Genomic DNA, 21,272 nt, shown 5'->3' with positions numbered 1-21,272 from the left:
GCTAAGGAGATTAAAAACAAGATAGAGTTAAAATACTGAGGAACAGCATGGAAGACGGGAGGGGAATGATGGAAGAGAAAGGATTGTAAGGTTTTTGTACAGTTTAAGGAGAACAGAGAAACAAATTGCCTGATAGTTTGTTAAGGCTGAAATTCAAGGCTAATCTAAAGGAATACAATAGAATATGTAATTTCTAAACTAGCAGAGGAAAAAAAGAAGAAATAGAGAAAACTCTAATAGAAAACCAGAAAGGAGTAAAGAAAAGACAACAAAGGCAAAATAAATTGTTGTAAAAAGTAGTGTGGGGTGCCTCTGTGGCTCAGGTGGTTAAGCATCTGACTCTTGATCTCAGCGTCAAGAGTTCAAAACCCACAGTGGGCTCTACACTGGGCGTGGAGACTATATATATATATATATATATATATATATATATATATATATTTTTTTTTTTAAGTGAAACACATAAATAAAGTAAGAAGTATGGTTCTCTCTTCAACACCTCCAATGCCACATCCCAGCAGCAGTTTTCCAGACCTTTATCAAAACACATATGTGGGGGCACCTGGGTGGATCAGTGGGTTAAGGCCTCTGCCTTTAGCTCAGGTCATGATCCCAGGATCCTGGGATTGAGCCCCACATCGGGCTCTCTGCTCAGCAGGGAGCTTGCTTCCTCCTCTCTCTGTCTCTGCCTGCCTCTCTGCCTACTTGTCTGTCAAATAAATAAATGAAAATCTTAAAAAAAAAAAAAACGTATGTGGAGGATGAAATGCAAACTTAACAGACTATGCAAAATCCCTTTATGACTTGGTCTTGATGGCCTTTCTAGCCTCATCTAGTCCATCACTACATATATATCTTCATTTAAGCCATATATACCGGTAGTTCTCTAAACACAGGATCTGCTCTGTGTTTCTCATATCAGTTGTTCTGTCTAGACTGCCCTTCTCCTCTAAGGTTCTACAAGATTTTTCCTAAGGAAAAAAAAAATAGCTTTTCTGTGATAGTTTCCTTGACTTCCATCCCCCTGGGCACAGTAATCATTCTGCATTTCCACAGCACTTTTGAACATAGCTCTACTGGCCAAATTTCATTGTATTTGTAATTACTTAAATGTTCTTCTTTCTTCAACTTGAGGTAATTCATCTCTGAATCTCTAGCACCTGGCACATAGCAGGGATCTCACAGATGCTTATTAAATAAACGATGAATATAGAGAATTTCTAAAGAAAACAGGAGGTTACCTTCACTCAGCAATATCCTCAACATGTGAAGCTCTGTCTTACCTTCACGATACTCTTGGTCACAGGAGCTCTTCCTCTTCGAAGTTCATTGGCTTCTCTTTCTACAAAACAGAGTGGTACTTTTCCTACAAGGACCAGAGAATCACTGGTGTCTGGAAATGTAATTTCAAGGCCCAGATCTTCCAGATTTTTGTGATAACACCTAAAGAGATAACCTCAATTACAAAAGTATTACTTCATTCACATTTTACTATGAGTTCCAAACACTGGAGAGTTTCTCAAAAGCAGCCACAAGTTTTAAAAGTTGTACTGTTTTTCTCATACTTATGGTCATTTGTTTAGGATTTTATCATCAACTTTCCTTTTTGAATTATAGTAACTTTCATCTTTTTATCTCTTTTCCATTGAGAGAATCAAGTTTGTTTCTAAGTCTTGTTCCTAAGTTTTTATTCTTCACTGGCGAATTGCTAACTTCTCCTCATTGCTGGCAGTTCAAGGAGTTCGGCACAAATAAAAAGGGCTGAGAATGTTTTGAATCAGCATTAAAGCAGGGAGGTAATTAACAGCCCTAGGAACTGAGAAGTCCTGATTAACAGCATGTAAATAAATGGATCTGTTTCTATTATAAATTATGCCCCAGGGAAGAAGATTTATTGGCAATTGCATATTCCCAAACCAAACATATATTCAGAGACAATTCTTTTTTAATTTCCAATAATCTCTGCTGCTCAAAAGTGGGACAGCGTCCTATCTTGTGACTCACCATATGATTTACCCCTTCCTCATGGCTCAGTCTTTTACTTTCTTCCCAGTATGATTATGGTAATGAAAACTAAGAATCTAGAATGCACCAAGGCAAAGCAGAATGGAAGCAATTACTGCAGTAACTTTGCTTTCAGAAACAATACAGCATAAACACGGACTTTTCCAAGAAATGGTAAGAGCATTCTAAGCCAACTGCTGGAAAAAATTATCAAGGAAACTCTATCCTATACTCAACAGCTGTGATATAGTGGAAAGAGGAGCATTTGGAGTCAGAAGACCTGCATCTGAAAGACTGATCCACCACTCAAGAGTTGTTATAACCTTGAAGAAGTCATGTAAACTCACTTTGGTCTCAGGTGTCTCACCTGAAAAAAGGAACAGTTATACCTCACAGAATTACTGTGAGAGGTTATACTGTTAAGTATCTATCACATTCTCATGATGGTACTAACCGTAAGAGTCTCCTTTGTTCCTCTGTCACTTTTATCTCTAGTGGAGGACTTACAATGGAAGACAGTAATTTTTTCCGACCAGAGTCCTGTGGCTTTTGCTTCTCATAGGAATCTATTGGAAAAAAGATGAATCGGTGACGAGGAGGAAGTGAAGTCTTCCAGAATTAGATAAAAATAAGGCATGGTGAGGTACAGCCATGTTAATTATTATTGTACTTAGCAATGTGTTCCATGTTCAGTTTTAGGTTTTGAATTTCCATTATTAAAGTCAAACTAGTAAATATCTAGTCCATGTATTCATTTCGTCAGTGTTTTCCAAAATAAGAAATATAAGACTTAAGTCTTACATTGAAATGAACAAGGCAGTGTTTCTGTAGATAGTCAATAAATGTGGTTTTAATAACAGGGGATGGCGGTAATACTGTTGATTACTGAGAAAATAACATTGGTAAGGCTCAAGATTTCCCCACTCCTTCAGAAGGGTTTTCCAGTCTCTGAAAACAGTCATCAGTCCTGTTCTCAAATAGTCCTGAGCCTATGGCAAGTTTTCCTAACACTAATTTTACCATATCTTTATGACAATTAAGTCTTCATCTCATAAGGAAAAGTGAACATGGAAGTAATATCACTGCCATTCCATTCCATGAACTATCTCCTTAGGTCCTCCCCTAACTCTTTGACATTAGTTTTCATTACTTGACCACAGGAGTAAAGATTTTCCTGGGATTTTACCATTTGAAGAACATACGACCTCATGATGAGAAAATAGGGTAGCAAAGATTAAAAAGCACATACTGACTTTGGAAAAAACATATAACAAGTTAGTGATATTGCTTGTCTCTGGGGAGAGAAACTAGTGGGATGAGGAACAAGGGGAGAAAAGAGACCTTATTATATTACCTTTTATACCTTTCAGACTTGAACTTACTTGATTATACCACCTATTCAAAACAAATTTTATAATAAAAACAATATACTGGTTCTTATGAGCTGGTGATAGTCTCTGACAGATGAAGTGTTAAGATACATATACCAAGATCATATGGGCACACAGTGTATTTTTATGATGGCCACAATAAAGTAGCCTAATTCTTAGGGACCCAACCATTAGGGTCAATGATAAATGTATGGCAAATATATCTTTGACCATTTAAGACCACCAACTTCAAATGACCAGAGTGAATCACTATGTTCTTTCAGTTATAAAAGAAGCCAAACCAGAAGACTTCACCTTAAATTTTTTTTTTTTTTAATTTATTTGACAGGCAGAGATCACAAGTAGGCAGAGAGGCAGGCAGAGAGAGAGAGGAAGAAGCAGGCTCCCTGCCAAGCAGAAAGCCTGATGCGGGGCTCAATCCCAGGACCCCGGGATCATGACCCGAGCCGAAGGCAGAGGCTTTAACCCACTGAGCCACCCAGGCACCCCTCAGCTTAAATTTTTAAACATAGAATTCATCTTTCCTCAAAACAGCCACAGTTAGAAAAACTCTTTCAGTATACAAGCTCTGCACGGGAGTGTCAAATCTCTTCTATTCCCAAACAGATCCTTACCCGTAATCAGCTGCTCTAAACGGACACGCTCGTGGGCAGCATGTTGATCCACTAGAACCAGCAGGTTTCCACCTAGAAGATTAGCAAGGATTACCAGAGTTTCAAATTCTCAGATCTACGTTAAAATAATCATGTTGTGTGCAGGGAAAAAAAAATTAATTCAAACTATTTAACAACATAAGCACCAGGGAAACATACATATGTACTAGTAACAATTACACCCTTCATTTCTTAAAAAATTGAAATTATGGGGAAAACTATAACTAATTTATTCCCGATGAGAAAGTCTTTAGTTCATGGTATTTCATTTATAAAACAAGGTTAAAATCCTATATTCCTAATGTTTAAATACTGATCTTGCTTTATTAATTCAAATTGATACAATGAAGGACTTCACACACATTATCATAATCAGCTGACTTTGATTTACAAGCTACTCTGGAGCCCATGAAGAATGTAATTCTAGTACACTTTTTTTTTCCCCATAGAGTACACTTTTAATAAACGACAGATGTTGTTCACTTTAAGAAACATTATAGCCAAACATATAAATTCAATTTGTTCATTTACATTATATAATAATTATGTCTTTTAAATATAAGTGTAATTAGAATTTTTTTTTAAAAAACATCCTTCTTCTGGCCAATTTCAACTTTTCTCACAAACCATTTACATATTAAAAAAGGTGGCCGCCAGATCTGGTACACTTTAGATCAGAGGTCAGCAAATTTTTTCTGTGGCTTTTTAGGACATATGGTTTCTGTCACAACTACTCAACTATTTCTTTTGAACCAAAGCAGCCATAGACAATACAGTAACACTGTAGCTGTGTTCCAATAAAACTTCATTCTGAAATATTAATTTCATATCATTTTAATGTGTCAAGAAATATTATTCTTTTGCTTTTTTCAACCACTCAAAAATGTAAAAACCATTCTTAGCTCCCTGGATGCACAAAAGCGGGTAGTGGTTGGATCTGGCCCTCAGTCCTAGTTTGCCTTGCTTCAGACTCAGGCTTCTCAAACTCTGATGAGCACACAAATAACCTGCGGATCCTGCAGAATCTCATTCAGCAGATTAGAGATAGGATGCAAGATCATACAATTCTTTTTTCTTTGAAAGATTTTATTTATTTATTGGAGACAGAGAGAGCATGAGCTGGGGGAGAGAGAGAGAGAAGGAGGAGCCAAATCCCTGCTGAGGAGGAAATCAGATGCCGACTCCATCCCAGGAGCCCAAGATCACAACCTGAGCCAAAGGGAGACACTTAAGTGGCTGAGCCACCCAGGCACCCTGAGATTCTGCAGTTCTAACAAATTCCCAAGTGATGCTATTTACAGACCATGATTTGAGTAGCAAGGCTTTTGACTCTCAAGTGCAAAAGAGAAGGCAGAATGTTCCTACCCAAAAAGCCAAACCTACAGGGAAATCCCTTTCTCACTGACAGGACTGACTCTCAATTACATTAATACATCTTTTTGTCTTGTAATTTTATCACTTTGGGCCAAAGGGTTGAGGTTTATTGCTATTGGTCATATTGAAATAAAAGTTCTCCTTTTGAATTTGATCAAAATAGATAATTCCTGTTTTTCCCATTTCTACTAAAGAATTGAATGTTACTATGACACCATCAAATTCATGGCATGAGAGCTTAAGACTTAAGGGGAAAAAGGAAGTAATTTTTCTGACGGCATGTTCAACCACAGGAACATGAATTTTAAATTCCTTTGAGGATAGGAGGAGTTGCAGCTGGTTGTGATGAAGAGGGAACATCCTGTATTGGGCAAAACAATGGAATAAATAAAAAAAATTGTGAGGGAGTAACCTCAAACTTAAAATGAGTTGGTATGAATTACCAAGAGTCAGGGGCCCTAGGAAATCAATTCTGTACCTGATGGTAGCAGAATGATTTATAGTCTATATACTGTTGACAACATTTTCTCCATTCCTTGAATGAAGCAGAAGATATGAAGTAATTTAATCATGTCAGAAGCTGTATTTTTGATATTCTAACACAACAGAATAGCAGTTTCATAAGGGGAAGGAATTCTATCTGTTATACTCCCAGCATGTACAATAGTACAAGGCACCTCAAGGATACTCAATAAATATTTACAGAACAAATGAATGAACCCTTATTCTTTGGGGTATCATAGCAACTGTATTTTATCACAGGTGGAAGTATGCTATACAAAATGCCAATTTATGAGTATATGGGATTAATTTCACTATAATTTAAAACAATATATTTGTCAATTTAAAAAACATGCAAATATTAAAATAATCAATTACAAGAATAAATTGCTTTTAGTATTCATGAGTGACAGTAAAAACACTGACATTTTGATTTTAAAAAATGTATTTATTTAAGATTTCTCTTTGGCGGTATCTAACTAAAATCGACCATTGAACAACATGGGTTTGAACTGCTTGGGGCATCTACATGCCGATTTTTTTTTATAAATACAGTACTGTAAATGTATTTTCTTTATGATTTTGTTAGTAACAATTTCTATAGCTTATTTTATTGTAAGAATACAACATATCATCTACATAACATACAAAATATGCATTGTTTAAATTATCAATAAGGCTTTGGTTAACAGTAGGCTAATAGTAGTTAAGTTTTGGGGGGTGTCAGAAGTTATACATGAATTTTGATTGTGTGGGGGTTTAGGGCTCCTCTGCATTGTTCAAAGGTCAACTATAAACCCAATGATAATACAGAATGGCAAGAGAAATTTAAATAGGTCCCTTTTGCTTCTCTGAACATCTCAGATTTTGTGGCTATACTCATCTCAGATGAGTATAGAGATTTTGGTATTCAACAACAAAGAGGGGCACCTGGGTAGCTCACTCGGTTCAACGTCTGACCCATGATTTTAGCTCATGCCATGAGCTCAGGGTTGTGGGATTGAGCCCTGCATCAGCTCTGAGCTCAGCACGTGTGGGGTCTGTTGGAGATCCCTCTACATGCTGGGTCTCTTTCTCTCTCTCAGATAAATAAATAAATAAACAAAGAAAATCTTTAAACAACAAAGAATTCCAGGTAATCAAAACCTTAGAAAAAAAATCTGTTCATTTTCCCAAAATGATGAAACTACTAGAATTTGACTTTCACTCACATTTATGACAATTTTGACAGCACTTTTAATTTGCCTTTGATCTATTATGACATTTACTAAATAAATCTACAACATAAGCAAGATAAAAGAGAATACTCTGGAATACAAAGAGAATGAACTGCTTCCAAATTTTCAAAGCATCCCCCTGCACGTCTGCCTCTCTGGACCCAAGCCCTCCACAGGTGCTCAGAGCTCTCGGCCATACACTATCAAGCATTCCTTATAAATGTGTTCGAGTCTTCTCATTTAAAAAGAAAAATGAAAAACAAGCCTTCTTCACCCTTAGCCTCCTTCAGTCCTACATGGGACAGATTTCTGAGGCTCTCCTTGGGATCTCTGTCACCTGGTCCTGCATCATTCACTCAGTGAAGAGGTCAGAAAATGAGGAGTCATCTTTGATTCCTTTGCCATACCCAATGCATCACTGAACGCTGCTGACCTACCTATCTCTCTAATGCACTCGCTTTTCTCCAGTCCACCCTGGTCTTCACCAACTATCATCTTTAGATATTGCAGTATCCTCCTACAGTCTCTCTGCAATTACTGGGACTCTACCCCAGCCCCAACCCATTCTCCATACTGCAACCAGAGCAGTATTTCCAAGGCACAAATGCAATGTGACATGTATCACTGCAAAAACAAACAATAACAAAAGAAAACAAAAAGCTTTCCATTGTTTCCAATCGGGGTTGAGACAAATACAAAGACAGTAACTGACACTTAAGAACTGGCTGTGACCTACTTCTCTGGCCTCATCTCCATGCTCTCATTCCAGCTGCATTTGTCCTGCTTCCTCTCACTAGAGGAGAGGAAATCAAATATGTATCATTTGTCATTCCTCAGCCCAGAATACTCTTCCCTCCCTTGGTTACTTAGTTAGCTCACACTCATACTTCAGATCTCATTTTACCAAGAAAACCTTCCCAGGCTTTCCTAACTAAATCAAATCTCTCAGTACCATTTTTTTTTTTTACAGCATCTTGTTTCTTGGGGCACCTAGGTGACTCAGTCGGTTGGGCGTCTGCCTTCAGCTCAGGTCATGATCCCAGGGTCCTGGGTTCGAGTCCCACTTCGGGCTCCCTGTGCAATGGGGAGTCTGCTTCTCTCTCTGACCCTCCCCCGTTTCATGCTTTCTCTCTCTCGCTCTCTCTCAAATAAATAAAATCTTTTAAAAAACAAATAGCATCTTGTTTCTCTCTTCCATAACTTTAGCTAGAATTAAAATTTTAATGTTTATCTACTTATCTGTTTCTCTTACATGTATATTCTTCCCCACCATTGTAGCTCTAGGGCCTAGTATAGTCCCTGTCATGCAACAGGCAATCAATATCTGTTTACAAACTACTATTGTTGTATTAAAGCAGGTCACCAAGGTATTATATGTAACTCTTAACAAACCTAGCAGAGTTCATTATATAAACTTTCCTTTTTTTTTTTTTTTAAAGATTTTATTTATTTATTTGACAGAGAGAAATTACAAGTACACTGAGAGGCAGGCAGAGAGAGAGAGAAGGAAGCAGGCTCCCTGCTGAGCAGAGAGCCCGATGCGGGACTCGATCCCAGGACCCTGAGATCATGACCTGAGCCGAAGGCAGCAGCTTAACCCACTGAGCCACCCAGGCGCCCCCATTATATAAACTTTCTATTATTATAAAGGGAATACATGAAAACATTATAAAAAAGTCAAATACTATAAAATACTTTAGAGAGTAAAAGATGAAATTTCCCCTTTGCCCACTCTCATCGTCACCCACAAGGTAACTATTTTTAATAGCTTAAAATGTATCTTATATATGTATGTCTCTGCATATGCATATAAAACTAATGTACTTTAAAACTGTTCTTTCATAATATTAATTTAAATTGGTTTTCCCAGTTGGTTTTAATCTGCCCAAATCACAGCAACTGAATTAAAAGTACTTTAAAAGGAGTCTACCAGACCAGCTGCTTATTAATGAAGGCTAAATTCCAATCTTTTTTTTCTTTTAAAGATTTTATTTATTTGAGAGAGAGAGAGGAGAGAGTGAGCCAGAGAGAGAGCATTAGAGGAGGGGCAGAGGGAGAGAGAGAAGCAGACTCCCCTGCTCAGGAGGGAGCCTGATGTGGGACTCAATCCCAGGACCCCAGGATAACAACCAGAGCCAAAGACAGCAGTCAACTGACTGAGCCACCCAGTTGCCCCCTGAACTCCAATCTTACCTGCTTCGCCATTCTCTTCAGTCTTGGTGCTCATTAAACAGGCAATAAACTTGTTATCCACTTGCTGGAGAACCTGCCACACGTTAAAATAAGAGGCACAACACTAAATACAAATTAACAAAGTTTTATCTACATATAAAGAGAAAAAAGTGTACTTAATTAAGAGTCATTTGCACTGTAACATTCCTACCTAAAACTATGGTAAGGTCCTGATGAATCTGAAGGAGTCATTAGGAAAGATTAAAAAATGGGCAAGTAAAATGATCAGAACACATAAAGGAAGGAGACTACAGGCTAAGAATTCTAAAAGGGACATGCTAACAAAACTTTAGAGTAGACCTGAAATGTTCCCAATAGAATGACTCTTATTAATAGGAAATAGGACCAGAGAATTATTAATATGATCAGAGACTGCTAACAAATGGGGCTAAAATAAATTTTGAAAATTTATGCAAAAGCAAGGAAAATCATTTTGGAGGAGCTAGTCCCTTACAACTCTAAGTTAAAAGCCACAAGGGGCTTTAATCCGTGGTGGCTCCTCTTTGTCCAGGTACAGAAAAGGTTCTCCCTGTACTTCCCCGCTTCACTCCCCTAATTCTGGATCAAGAGCTTGCTTTGCAGCCACCTGGGTGGCTCAGTCATTAAGTGGCTGCCTTCATGACTGCCTTTGGCTCAGGTCTTGATCCCAGGGCCCTGGAACTGAAGCCTACATCCGGCTCCCTCCTCAGCGGGAAGCCTGTTTCTCCCTCTCACGCTCCCTCTGCTTGTGTTCCTTCTCTCTATGTGGCTCTCTCTGTCAAATAAATAAATAAAATCTTAAAAATAAAAAATAAAAAAAAGAGCCTGCTTTGCTCTGGCACCAGGTCAATGACAGGTTAGGAGTTCGCCTGTATCTGTCTAACCTCCTAATTTGTTTCCATACTTAAAATAAGTAGACAAAGACAGCCTGAGTGGTGTAGGGAGAGGGCAAACTAGCAAAGCAGATGAAACAAGGGGTTCCTTTTGTTAACAGAGATCCTGAATCTGGAGTCTCCTAAGCCATGTCCTTTGTGGCCTCACACAATAGAAGGTCGTTTACAAAGGGGCACTGTTAATACATTTAAGGACAATGCCTCTACAGTATTTACTTGATTTATTAATTATTGTCAAAATATAAAGTCAATATATATAATCCTTGAAACTGTGAACCTCAATCTATAATTCATTCCTCCAAGCTTGTTCACACTACTGAAGACATTTTCTCTTTGTAATTAAAATTAGTACTTTTGCTTTTTCTTCTGATAAAAAGAAATTTTTTTTCTTCTTACATAAGTTCCAGTAAGATTTTTTTAAAGATTTTATTTATTTATTTGACAGAGATCACAAGTACGCAGAGAGGCAGGCAGAGAGAGAGAGAGAGAGAGGAGGAAGCAGGCTCCCTGCTGAGCAGAGAGCCCAACGCGGGGCTCGATCCCAGGACCCTGAGATCATGACCTGAGCCGAAGGCAGAGGCTTAACCCACTGAGCCACCCAGGCGCCCCTCCAGTAAGATTTTAAAACATACATGTGCCTTGACCAGGGTGGTCTAGATCATCAAATATATTCAATTTCACAAGAGTTTGTCCAGGCTGGGTCCTACATATATATATATATGTATGTATATATATATATATTTTTTTTTTTTTAAGATTTTATTTATTTATTTGACAGAGATCACAAGTAGGCAGAGAGGCAGGCAGAGAGAGAGAGAGGGAAGCAGGCTTCCTGCGGAGCAGAGAGCCCGATGCGGGGCTCGATCCCAGGACCCTGAGATCATGACCCGAGCCGAAGGCAGCAGCCCAAACCACTGAGCCACCCAGGCGCCCCTCCTACATATATTTTTATGAGATTCCAAAGTCAACTTCTTACCTGCATTGAATGAATCATTTCTTTGGTGAAACGATAAGGATATAAGACATTGTGTATTTTAACCACCAAGCTTTTGGCCTGGCCACTGCTTACATCAACAGCAACCTAGAAGGACCCAGCATAAACATCATTTAAATTTTAATTCTTTATATCTGCAGAGCTGTTTTACTAAAGGTCTCGAAGTGCTTTAAAACATTCATTTTCATAGAACCTATTAGAGGTGTGTTGACTTCAGAAATTCAAAAGGCTCTGTAGATTATTAGTCTTAAATAATAAATTCTGGGTTATAAACAAAATTACTAACAAAAACCAATGCTGTTTCAGAATAACAATCTGTTTATGTACCATGATCAAGTCCTTAAACACAACTTAACTGAAAAATCAGTAATCAAATGTTTATTTATTTTATACCTTCATTACAACACATGAGTACGTTCTGTGATAACCTACTGAGGGAGAACATAAACTCACATCCCATGATGAAGTATCCTGCCAGTAGAAGTCTAGCTACTTTATATAATGATTTAATGTATTTTGTGGTTTTTTTAATTATCACCCCCTCACCAAATACTTTGCCAAAGCTGCAAGTCAGGTTTTCTAAAAGTGGCAAACACATTTACTATTCACAAACTGATCACACTCTACACATGTTTAATCCAAAATGTATGAGCTCCCAAAATGCTATGAATTTTGATTCCTCCTCTCTACATTAAATAATTAAATAGCGTTAAATAATTAAATAGTATTTCCAAATAAATTATTTGGAAACATGCCCACTATCCATTTGTAATTAAAAATTAGTGTAGTCATTCATGCCCATAGACAACTTAAATGAAATCCAAATTTTAAAATAACAAGCAAAGAGTAGACCCACCTCTGGATAACGGGCAAATACTGGATTTTCCCATTCTGAGAACAAAGACTGAAGTGATTCTCTACCTACAGGATCATCCACCACCGTATCTAAGGCAAAAGAGAACAGGTATAGTTGGCATCAAGAGCCTCAGAAAAAGAAAGTGAATGGTGTCTCATATTTGGTGTGGTGCAGCCTCAAGACCAAAAAGCAGACATATTGTTCCAATATTCTACAAATGTTCAGTGTTTGCTGGATCTCTAAATTGTTTTGATCTGTTACTTTTTAAACTAGAGATGATGACTGCGTCTTCTGGCATTATAGCTTTTTCTCCAAACTATGTTCAGGAGATATTTCAGAATACAAGTTGAGAAGAAACTGGTTCAAATTAGTAGTCTCACCATCTTTAGATAAAAACACACCTTACCTATTTTTAGAAACAAGGAACAAATATAATGTCTGTAGCTTTTTTTGAAAATAAAAACTTTGCTTACATAAAACTACAACAATATGGAGCAAAACTCCAATCTTTGAAAGTAAGAGATAATTTCTCAATCACAAGACACCATAGACGGTTCATAATCACCCAGTATTGACTTCAAGTCTGGAAAAGTAATTTCTGATCTAAATGCATGCACTGAATTACTTAGTTCTGCTGTGAAATAGGACCATGGGGAATTCCTGGTTCCAGTAAGGCACAGCTGGCACTGATCAAGCTTAATAATACAACCCTGCTTTTTAAAAAAAATTTTTTGAATTAGGTGGTAAAGGACACACTAGGTGTCCCAGCAACCTCTGTTATTGCCCCTACCTCTGGTCTTCTGTCTCATCACAGTCCTCTCTTCCCGCGCTCTTGGAAGGAAAGGAAGAACGAGGTTGCTTCTAAAAGGATGACACCTGTACTGAGATCCTAAATGTAAAAAGGAAACCTACACATTTGAACTCAAAATATATATTATTAAATAATCAAGTTACATAAAAAATCTTTCTGCACAAACCAAATCAAGATATAAGGTTGACTACTAGACTGAGAATCAGAGTTCTTAAATGAAGTTATGCTACTAACTTAGGAATCTACATTAATGTTTAGTCCCATTATCCATCTATACCACAGAATGAGCACCAAAAATAGATCACCGATTCTCAATGGGCACAATTTCATATGCGGGACATTTGGCAACATTTGGTTGCCACAACTTGTGTGAGGGGTGCTACCGACATCTAGCAGACAGAGGTCAGGAACACCGCCAAATATCCTACAGTGTGTAGGACAAACCTACAACTAGATATTATGTTCGTTCATTTGGACTAGAATTATCTAGTCCAAAATGTCAACAGTGTCATGGTTGAGATAGCCAATATTAAATATATAGTGGTACTCGACTGTTACCCTTCACTACTTGGTGCAAACTTCACCAGTCCCCAATTTATATGACTCTTATACCCAAAATATGTTTCTATTAGAACATTTATGTCACCATATTATGTTTAGATAGCTGTCTGCAACAGCTATCTAACAGACTGTGAACTCCTGCAAGCCAAGTCAGTGAATCTGCACCCTAGCACAGTATGACAGTCAATAAATGAATACATGAGTAGACAAAAGAATGAAAAGTTCTCAATATAAACTCCAAAGTCCAGTAAGATCTGGCCCAAATTTTGCCCTCCCAGCGGGGAGCCTGCTTCCTCCTCTCTCTCTCTCTCTCTGCCTGCCTCTCCGTCTACTTGTGATCTCTGTCTGTCAAATAAATGAATAAAATCTTTAAAAAAAAAAAAAAGATAAATCTGTTGGGCAAAAATTGAAGAGGCTCATTCAGAATGATAAAATTAAAGGGTAAGGTGAAATAAGGTTATGTCACCATCATAGAAAGGACAGAGTTAAAGGCTTTTTAAAGAAAACTGCCAGGTCTTGAAGATTTGACACTACTCCTTAAAACTACCTTTATAGATCTTCTCTTCTGTACAATTTAATTTACCTCTTAACAACTCATCTTAGGTAATGTTTTTATGTAAGGTTCAACAGTGTTCCAATGTCCTACTATGTATGAGTCCTTTCCAGAGAGGTAACATTCCATATGAGTAGAGGGCGCTTAGGAGCCATCTTTCCATGGAACTCGTTTCTATACCCAACATACTTTATTTTTCCTTCCGAAATTGAGTTAACATGAGCCTTCAGAGTTCAGTGCAAGACTTGCTAATCTAGAAAGTCAAGTAGGTTGAAGTGTTTGAAACATCTAGATTGATTTAACAGGAGCAGAGGTTTATGCTGAGTAAACCTGGCAACTGAGATTCCCTCCTTGGTTTTAGCAACAACCACCTCAGTGTAATGTAATCAAATTCTTTTTTGTCACCATTTTAAAAGCATTTGTATTTCAGGAAGATGAGGTGCCAGTGCCTTGGGCTTACCTCTGATAAGCATGAGGTATAAATCAGGACATTAAGTTACAAAGACACGTGTGTCTTTAGGAGCAACCTCAGAGTCTCAGGAGCAATACTCAAAGACAAGGGTTTTCTCCCTACTTAATACTTTGTAAATTACTATGGTAATTATTTTTTTCACAAGGGAAAAACTGGAAACCATTGAAAAATAAAGGTCTTATTTAACCTTAGATAAATCAGAGCCTCCTGCTAGAGATATTCATCCTAGGGAAAATTACAAGTTAATTTGCGATTACATTCATACATACATTCTTCTGTAAATTCAAGATTTTTAATATGGATGAACATTTAATGTTTATCCTCCTGATGCAAAACCAAGATTATAGCCAGATGGAAACCACTTTACCATCTCCCAACATCTGGCTTTCCACACACTGCCAAAACCATGAAACTTTAATGTTGACTGGGACCTGAGAATTCAAGAGTCACAGTGTAGGCTCTGATGGAGCCTTCTGGTAGGATTTAAAAGCTACATTGTTTCTGAGTAACAGCTACTTATAGCATAAGCGGTTCAAATGGGTTAACATATATATTATAATAAACTATATTTGAAAAGTACAGTTAGGAAAGTACATACTTTACCTACATTCCAAAAAATTTATGGTCAGGTCTTTTTCTAAAAACACACAAAAAAGTTCAAAATATATAGTGCTGTACTGAGCCACAGATGATTATAGGAAAGGACAGAGTTAAAGGCTTTTTAAAGAAAACTGCCAGGTCTTGAAGATTTGACACTACTCCTTAAAACTACCTTTATAGATCTTCTCTTCTGTACAATTTAATTTACCTCTTAACAACTCATCTTAGGTAATGTTTTTATGTAAGGTTCAACAGTGTTCCAATGTCCTACTATGTATGAGTCCTTTCCAGAGAGGTAACATTCCATATGAGTAGAGGGCGCTTAGGAAACCTAGGATGATTATAGGATCATTCTGGCCCTTTATCTGGGAGCTGCAGAAAGCAACTTCCAGAAAACTATCACACTGCATTGCAGGTATCTTTAAAGACAAATTTCTAAGAGCTGTATGTTTGGGAGAGAGAAGAAAGTGAAGTAGGGGAGCACTGTGGATCTTCTCAACTATTAATAGCATAATTTTTATTAAAAATAGTCTAATAAGTCTCATCCTTCTATATGTCCACACACCCACAGACACATATACATACACTTCCATTCTACTACCAGTCTTTCTTGTAGTTTTAGATATAAATAGTACTGGATCTAGAGAATCTTCATATACCATGAAAGACATTTTTTTTTTTTTTTTTAAAGATTTTATTTATTTATTTGTGAGAGAGAGAGAGTGAGAGCGAGCACAGGCAGACAGAGTGGAAAGCAGAGTCAGAGGGAGAAGCAGGCTCCCTGCAGAGCAAGGAGCCCGATATGGGACTCGATCCCAGGACGCTGGGATCATGACCTGAGCCGAAGGCAGCTGCTTAACCAACTGAGCCACCCAGGCGTCCCCATGAAAGACATTTTGTAATTAAACTTCAAAATGTTCCAACAGCTGAGATAATCTCTCAATGATTATCTCACGCCTTAGACATTATTTCCACCTTCAAAAGCATTTCATGCCAGTGAATACTACATGCTTACCATTCTCATGTATGACCTCCACAGCTACAGTTGTTAGGTCTTTAGTACAAGCAGCCCGAACATCCTCAGTGGGAGCAGTGAATGTGCTGAGTCCAGTTATTTTGTTGATGTAAACCATTCTTCCCAGGGCCACATCAAAATGCTGCTGCCAATCCAAAGAACATGTGCTTGACTCTTCATCTACAGAACAAGTTCTTGCTATAAACTCTTCACTCTGAAAACACGGTCCATTTTGGTCAGAGGTGGAATCTTCCACGTGACCCACTGACATTCTACTGGGAGAGTCAGGACTTCCTATCTGTGGTTCTGAAGCCACAAGAACATCTGAATCTTTACTGACAACATTAGAATGATTACAGGGTAACACCAAAGGAGTTTCTGGTATCACAGAGTTCTCTGTTTTGTTGTTAGAGTATGTTTCACTATCCTTATTGAAGGAATTATCCTGTGTAATAGAGTCCAACATTGGAATGATGCCACTCTCTGTTTTTTCATATTCACTTTGAAATAACTTACAAGAATCTAAGGTTAACCCACTGCACAAGTCATGGTCTTTCCTCCTGGAATCTGATAGTGGAAGTTCATAAAAGTGACTCATCATTTCCATTGCTTGAGTCTCTCTTTCCGAACCTTTCATTCTGGATAATTTAGAGGCTAAAGATTTAGGAGACTGCTTGACACACAAAGGTTTTCTGTTAAAATGAGATAACTCCTTTAGAGTTATAGGACTTTCTCGTAAGCAAGGCATCTGTTGTTCCAAACAATCTTCTTCATTGGAGAATGGAAACTTCTTTGAGTAAAGGAGGTGACTTACTGTTTGACAACTATTATTTGGGTCTTCATGTCTACTAGTGACTTTACAAATGTCTGAGTTGTCCAAGTGATTTTGGTCTGTCCATGGAATGTCAGGTTCTATTTGAGGACTGAGACTGGTAGAGATTTCAAAATTATTATTTTCTTCTACTTCTATATTCAGAGGATTTTTAACCTTCCCATATTGCCTCTTAAACTTCTCTAAAGATCCCAGTTGTGAACTTAATCTTAGCTTCTTATGGGCTATGGGTTTGGAGGAACCAATCAATTCGTCTATTTTCGTACTACCATTTGAAAGAGGTATACACCAAGGGGAAGAAGAGGATGTGTCAGGTAACAAGCAACCTATGTGTGATTTTTTACTACTTTCCTGAGAAATAGAAACATTTTTATAAGTTGCTATAGGTTTGTTCTCTAGCCCCAAATTTGTATTTGTTCTGCATAATTTTTTGTTAGACAGCTGAGCAAATTCTTTACTTAAAGTGCTAGTTCTGTCTTTGATGTTTGGAGTCTCAACTGAATGGCACGCTCTATTTACAAATGTTTCTTTGGCACTCACAGGACCAGGTTGAATATAGTTTTTAAGCAAATGTTCTCTTTCAGTTGATTTAGTTTGCTCATTTTGTACCACATGAGTTATAAAGCCAGTGGAACATAACTTAACTTGTCCATAACTAAAAATGTTTATTCTTCCACAATTACTAGGTTGTTTTTTCCTTTTCTCTTCCTCCCTCTGAGCACCATGTACTCTCAATAATGTTGGCGCAAAAGGCAGAGGTTGGCATCCCATTTTGGTAGCATCTTTAAATCTCTCTAGTTGATTCTGGGTTCCATTATTTTCCAGGATACTGGTAGCCATGCCATTAACAATAGTACTTGCATTCTGTATTTCTAAATCATCCCCACTCTTCTCAAAGCAGTATGATGTCTGAAAAGGGCTTGCAAACATTTCTGAACTGGTTCCACAGGGATCTTCTGAACAGTTAAGTTCTAAGCAAAGTTCTTTATGTTTTTCATTTTCTCCTGATTCTGATACTTCAGCTGTCTGTTGTTCTAAGATCCTTGATTCTGAGCAAGAGCTATCTTTGATTTGTAAAGATGACTCTATTGCTTTACTATGGCCTGGGCCGTCTGATTCATAAACGTACAAAAATGAATCATCTGTCTCTTTTCTGAGATCTTCTGAATCTCTAGAATTCTGTGTGTTTCTTCTGTTTTCTATAGCAGCTTTTCTTTTCACAGCTTTTGATTGACAATTAAACATTTCATAGGAATCCAAAATACTATTACATGCTTCTCGGAAACTGGCCTGGTCACCCTTCTCATTAGAGGGCACATGCTTCTGAAGAGTAGCACTAAATAAACTAAAATCATTATCTTCACTAAATTCTTTAATGTCCTCACCTGATAATTCCACAAATAATTTTTCTTTCTTTAAAAACATTTTCACTCCTTCCTGAATGCAAACCAAAACAGTATCCCAGTTCTGAAATTCCATCAGCGTTTTTGCTGGCTCCATGCACACATCATACTCACAGAACTGGCACTGCACATTGATTACATATATCCCATGGAGTTCTGGGTTAGACCGATGCCGAGGACTTGAATTCATTTGTCTAGTAGCAGAGCCATTCTTTGGCTTGCAAATAATACTTTCTTTCCTCAGTAAAAAGTCAATGAATTTATGCAGCTTTGTCCTTAAAATTAGTCTTTTGTTCACAAACAAAAATTGCATATTCTTATTATAATGTCCTTCAGAGCTGATATAGCCACTAAGCTCAAAGTCCTTATATTTAAATTTTATTTCTCTTAATTTTTGGGACTTACCCAGTCCATAAATTTGACAAAATCGGGAACATACATCTTTGGTTTTGGGGAGCTGAAGAACCATAGAACCAGAAACATCATTTCTCAAAGAGAAAGAAATGGAAGGGTGCATGAGTGAGAGAGCTTCTATTCTCTGCCTAACCTTCTCGAACTCCAGTCTAGGATCCATGCATTTCCTTCTTACAGGTAACTGATAAAACAGGTTATATATTGTTACGGTTGTCCCAGCACTTGGTCTAGTCAAGTCAGCTTCACAAGCTTTCAGGGCTTTTCCATTCTGAAACAGTTTCACAAAAGTTTTCCCTGTCCTGTTTTTCTTGGATGAAATTTCCACAGCGCTGGCCATGTCAGCGATACTTGCCAAGGCCTCCCCTCGGAAACCATAAAACCTGGGATTCTCCAAGTCCTGTAGAGAGTTGCATTTACTAGTGAAATAACGATTTCCCACCTTGTCTATATCATCACTCCCCATCCCAAGTCCATTGTCTATCACTTGAACTTGGAAGGTTTCCATGTTCACCCTGACAGCCACACATTTTGCTTCAGCATCAATACTGTTGAGGGCAAGCTCCTCAACACACTGGCCTAAGGAACATATAGCCAAACCAGAACGCAATCTGGCTTGTACTTCAACTGACAAGCACTTGATCATGGCAGGTAGAAAGCTGGTAAGAATGCCGGGCACTGGTTTCCTTATCTCACTGGAAATAATTGCCTGTGGGGGGGAAGAAAAAAAAACACACACACACTATCAAAGCCTCAGAGTTACACAGCATTATCCCTTTCTCTCAAGCATTACAGAGAAATACCATTTGAGGTAAATTAAAACTCTTACTAAACCACAGTGCAAGAAACAAAACAAAACAAATTATAGCTTTGATCTCTAGGCAGATCACACAGCTCATGTTTGGTGCAACGGATTTAATATCCAAAGGAGCATTCACAATTTCATAATTTTCACGGCTCCTTTCTAAATCCCACAAGCCCTAAAGTGAAATCATAATCACAAATGAAGTTGACCCGTAAGACAGTGCTCAAAATTCTAATCACTTCACCAAAAACAGATGTCTAAATTAAATTCAGCTAGAAATTCATGAAAAAAGTGTCCAAGCTAGTTTCATAATGTTTATACATTACACAATAACCATGACTTTTAGTAAAAACGCCTCATGAAGGGCTAAGACAGAGGAAATGTAAAAAATCAAACTGTTGTATCAAGACGAGATGGGCATTAAGGGATTATTATTCCTTATTATTGGTTAAACGTTGCCTCAGAGGCAAGAGACTGGAAATGGAAAAGGGTACGGCAGGAATTGCCTTATTATCCACTTTTCTGTATTATTTGACTTTCAAATCGTGTTCACACATTACTTTGATCATCAGTTTTCAGAGGGTCCCTGTATTAAAACGTCTTTGTGATATTTACAGAGGGCTCCACACTACCTTCACCACAGCAGCGAGGGTCTGGAGCTGTCTGGACTGGATTTTACGCTTCCCTGCCAGGTATAAAATATTAAGATTATAGCGCCACTAAATCTCCTCCCTTCCTCACAGGCGGGCGCGCAGCGTGAACCGGACCTCTCACCGGTGACAGGGCTGGTTTTTCAAGCCCGGGAACACCGATAGCAGATGCGTTGTTTTTCAATGTAAGGAACTTCGCGGCCGGCCGCGAACGAGAGAGGTCAACATTTAACTGGTATTCCGACTGTTACCCAGCGTAACGATTTCTTGACGACATCCCACTCTTTTCCGGGCCACAATCAAAGGGGACGATTCTCTCCGGCTCCCCGGCAGCGAAAGCTCTGGGGGTGGGGGTGGGGGTGGGGAAAAGAACCGCCGCCGCAGGTCCCCCAGCCTCAGGCTCCACCCCGACCCCTCCCCCAACCGGCAGGCCGAGCTCGGCCGCCCTGACGCACGAGGCCTCCCGCAGCCCCTGCGCAGCCGGGTCCCAAACACGGTCGCGGCGGTCGTCAGGGCCTTTCCGCCGTTAGAAAGGCTCCTGGAACCGTCCTTTCGACGCGTGCTTTGCCTTTAGTCACCTCGAACAGCGCTTCACCCAACTCCCGGTTACCAATCGCCTCGGACGCGGGGCGCGCGCACGTCGGCTCGAGAGGCTCATGCACGCGCCACGAGCATGCGCTTCCGAGGTAACCTGCTGGGAACGCGCTTTCGTCAGTGACACCCAAGTGCGCATGCGCACCAGCTGTTCTCTGGGAAATTACCTAGGCATCTCTTCTCAATGATTCCCGGAATTCTCAATCTTTCTCCCCCTCTACCATGGTGTGAAAGGCTGTTCCCAACAATTTTCACTTCTGCTTTTCTCGTTTTCCTTTCTCCTTCCACCTTCATGTGTACTACCTACCATTTAATTCAATATATGTTATTTGTGTTGGTAGGTCTTCTCTCACTAAAATGTCAACTATTTGAAGGTAGGGATTTTATCTGTTTTGTTTACTTTACAGTGCCTGCCCTGTTAGGCACTCAATGGATGAGTAAATCCACAGCTTTCCATCTTACAGAGTTATA

The 21,272-nt window shown here is 38.6% G+C and overlaps 1 protein-coding gene across 6 annotated transcripts in view; it reads right to left on the bottom strand.

Moving 5' to 3' along the window:
• The window catches only part of MLH3 (mutL homolog 3), a 29,213-nt gene extending 8,141 nt beyond the window's left edge, over positions 1-21,072 (bottom strand). Inside the window, exons 1-9 of one of the 6 annotated variants that reach the window (XR_006604385.1) lie at positions 20,190-21,070; positions 16,107-19,461; positions 12,885-12,983; positions 12,095-12,183; positions 11,221-11,325; positions 9,334-9,406; positions 4,010-4,081; positions 2,459-2,570; positions 1,284-1,342 (exon numbers count right to left, since the gene is read on the bottom strand). Coding sequence is in view for 5 of the 6 variants with exons in the window: in XM_004739243.3 (XP_004739300.1) it covers positions 1,284-1,443; positions 2,459-2,570; positions 4,010-4,081; positions 9,334-9,406; positions 11,221-11,325; positions 12,095-12,183; positions 12,885-12,983; positions 16,107-19,398 (4,002 nt within the window). In the remaining variant the exon portion in view is untranslated. Of the gene's footprint in view, positions 1-1,283; positions 1,444-2,458; positions 2,571-4,009; positions 4,082-7,243; positions 7,934-9,333; positions 9,407-11,220; positions 11,326-12,094; positions 12,184-12,884; positions 12,984-16,106; positions 19,462-20,189 lie in introns of those variants that run through there. The other 5 variants (XM_004739243.3, XM_004739245.3, XM_004739247.3 and 2 more) reach the window with 5 other exon arrangements.
• Between the last annotated feature and the right edge of the window lie 200 nt (positions 21,073-21,272).

Source organism: Mustela putorius, unplaced genomic scaffold, assembly GCF_011764305.1.
Source record: "Mustela putorius furo isolate JIRA1106 unplaced genomic scaffold, ASM1176430v1.1 tig00000129_pilon_pilon_pilon, whole genome shotgun sequence".
Taxonomy (NCBI): Eukaryota; Metazoa; Chordata; class Mammalia; order Carnivora; family Mustelidae; genus Mustela; species Mustela putorius.
This window is presented reverse-complemented; position numbering and strand designations above follow the sequence as displayed.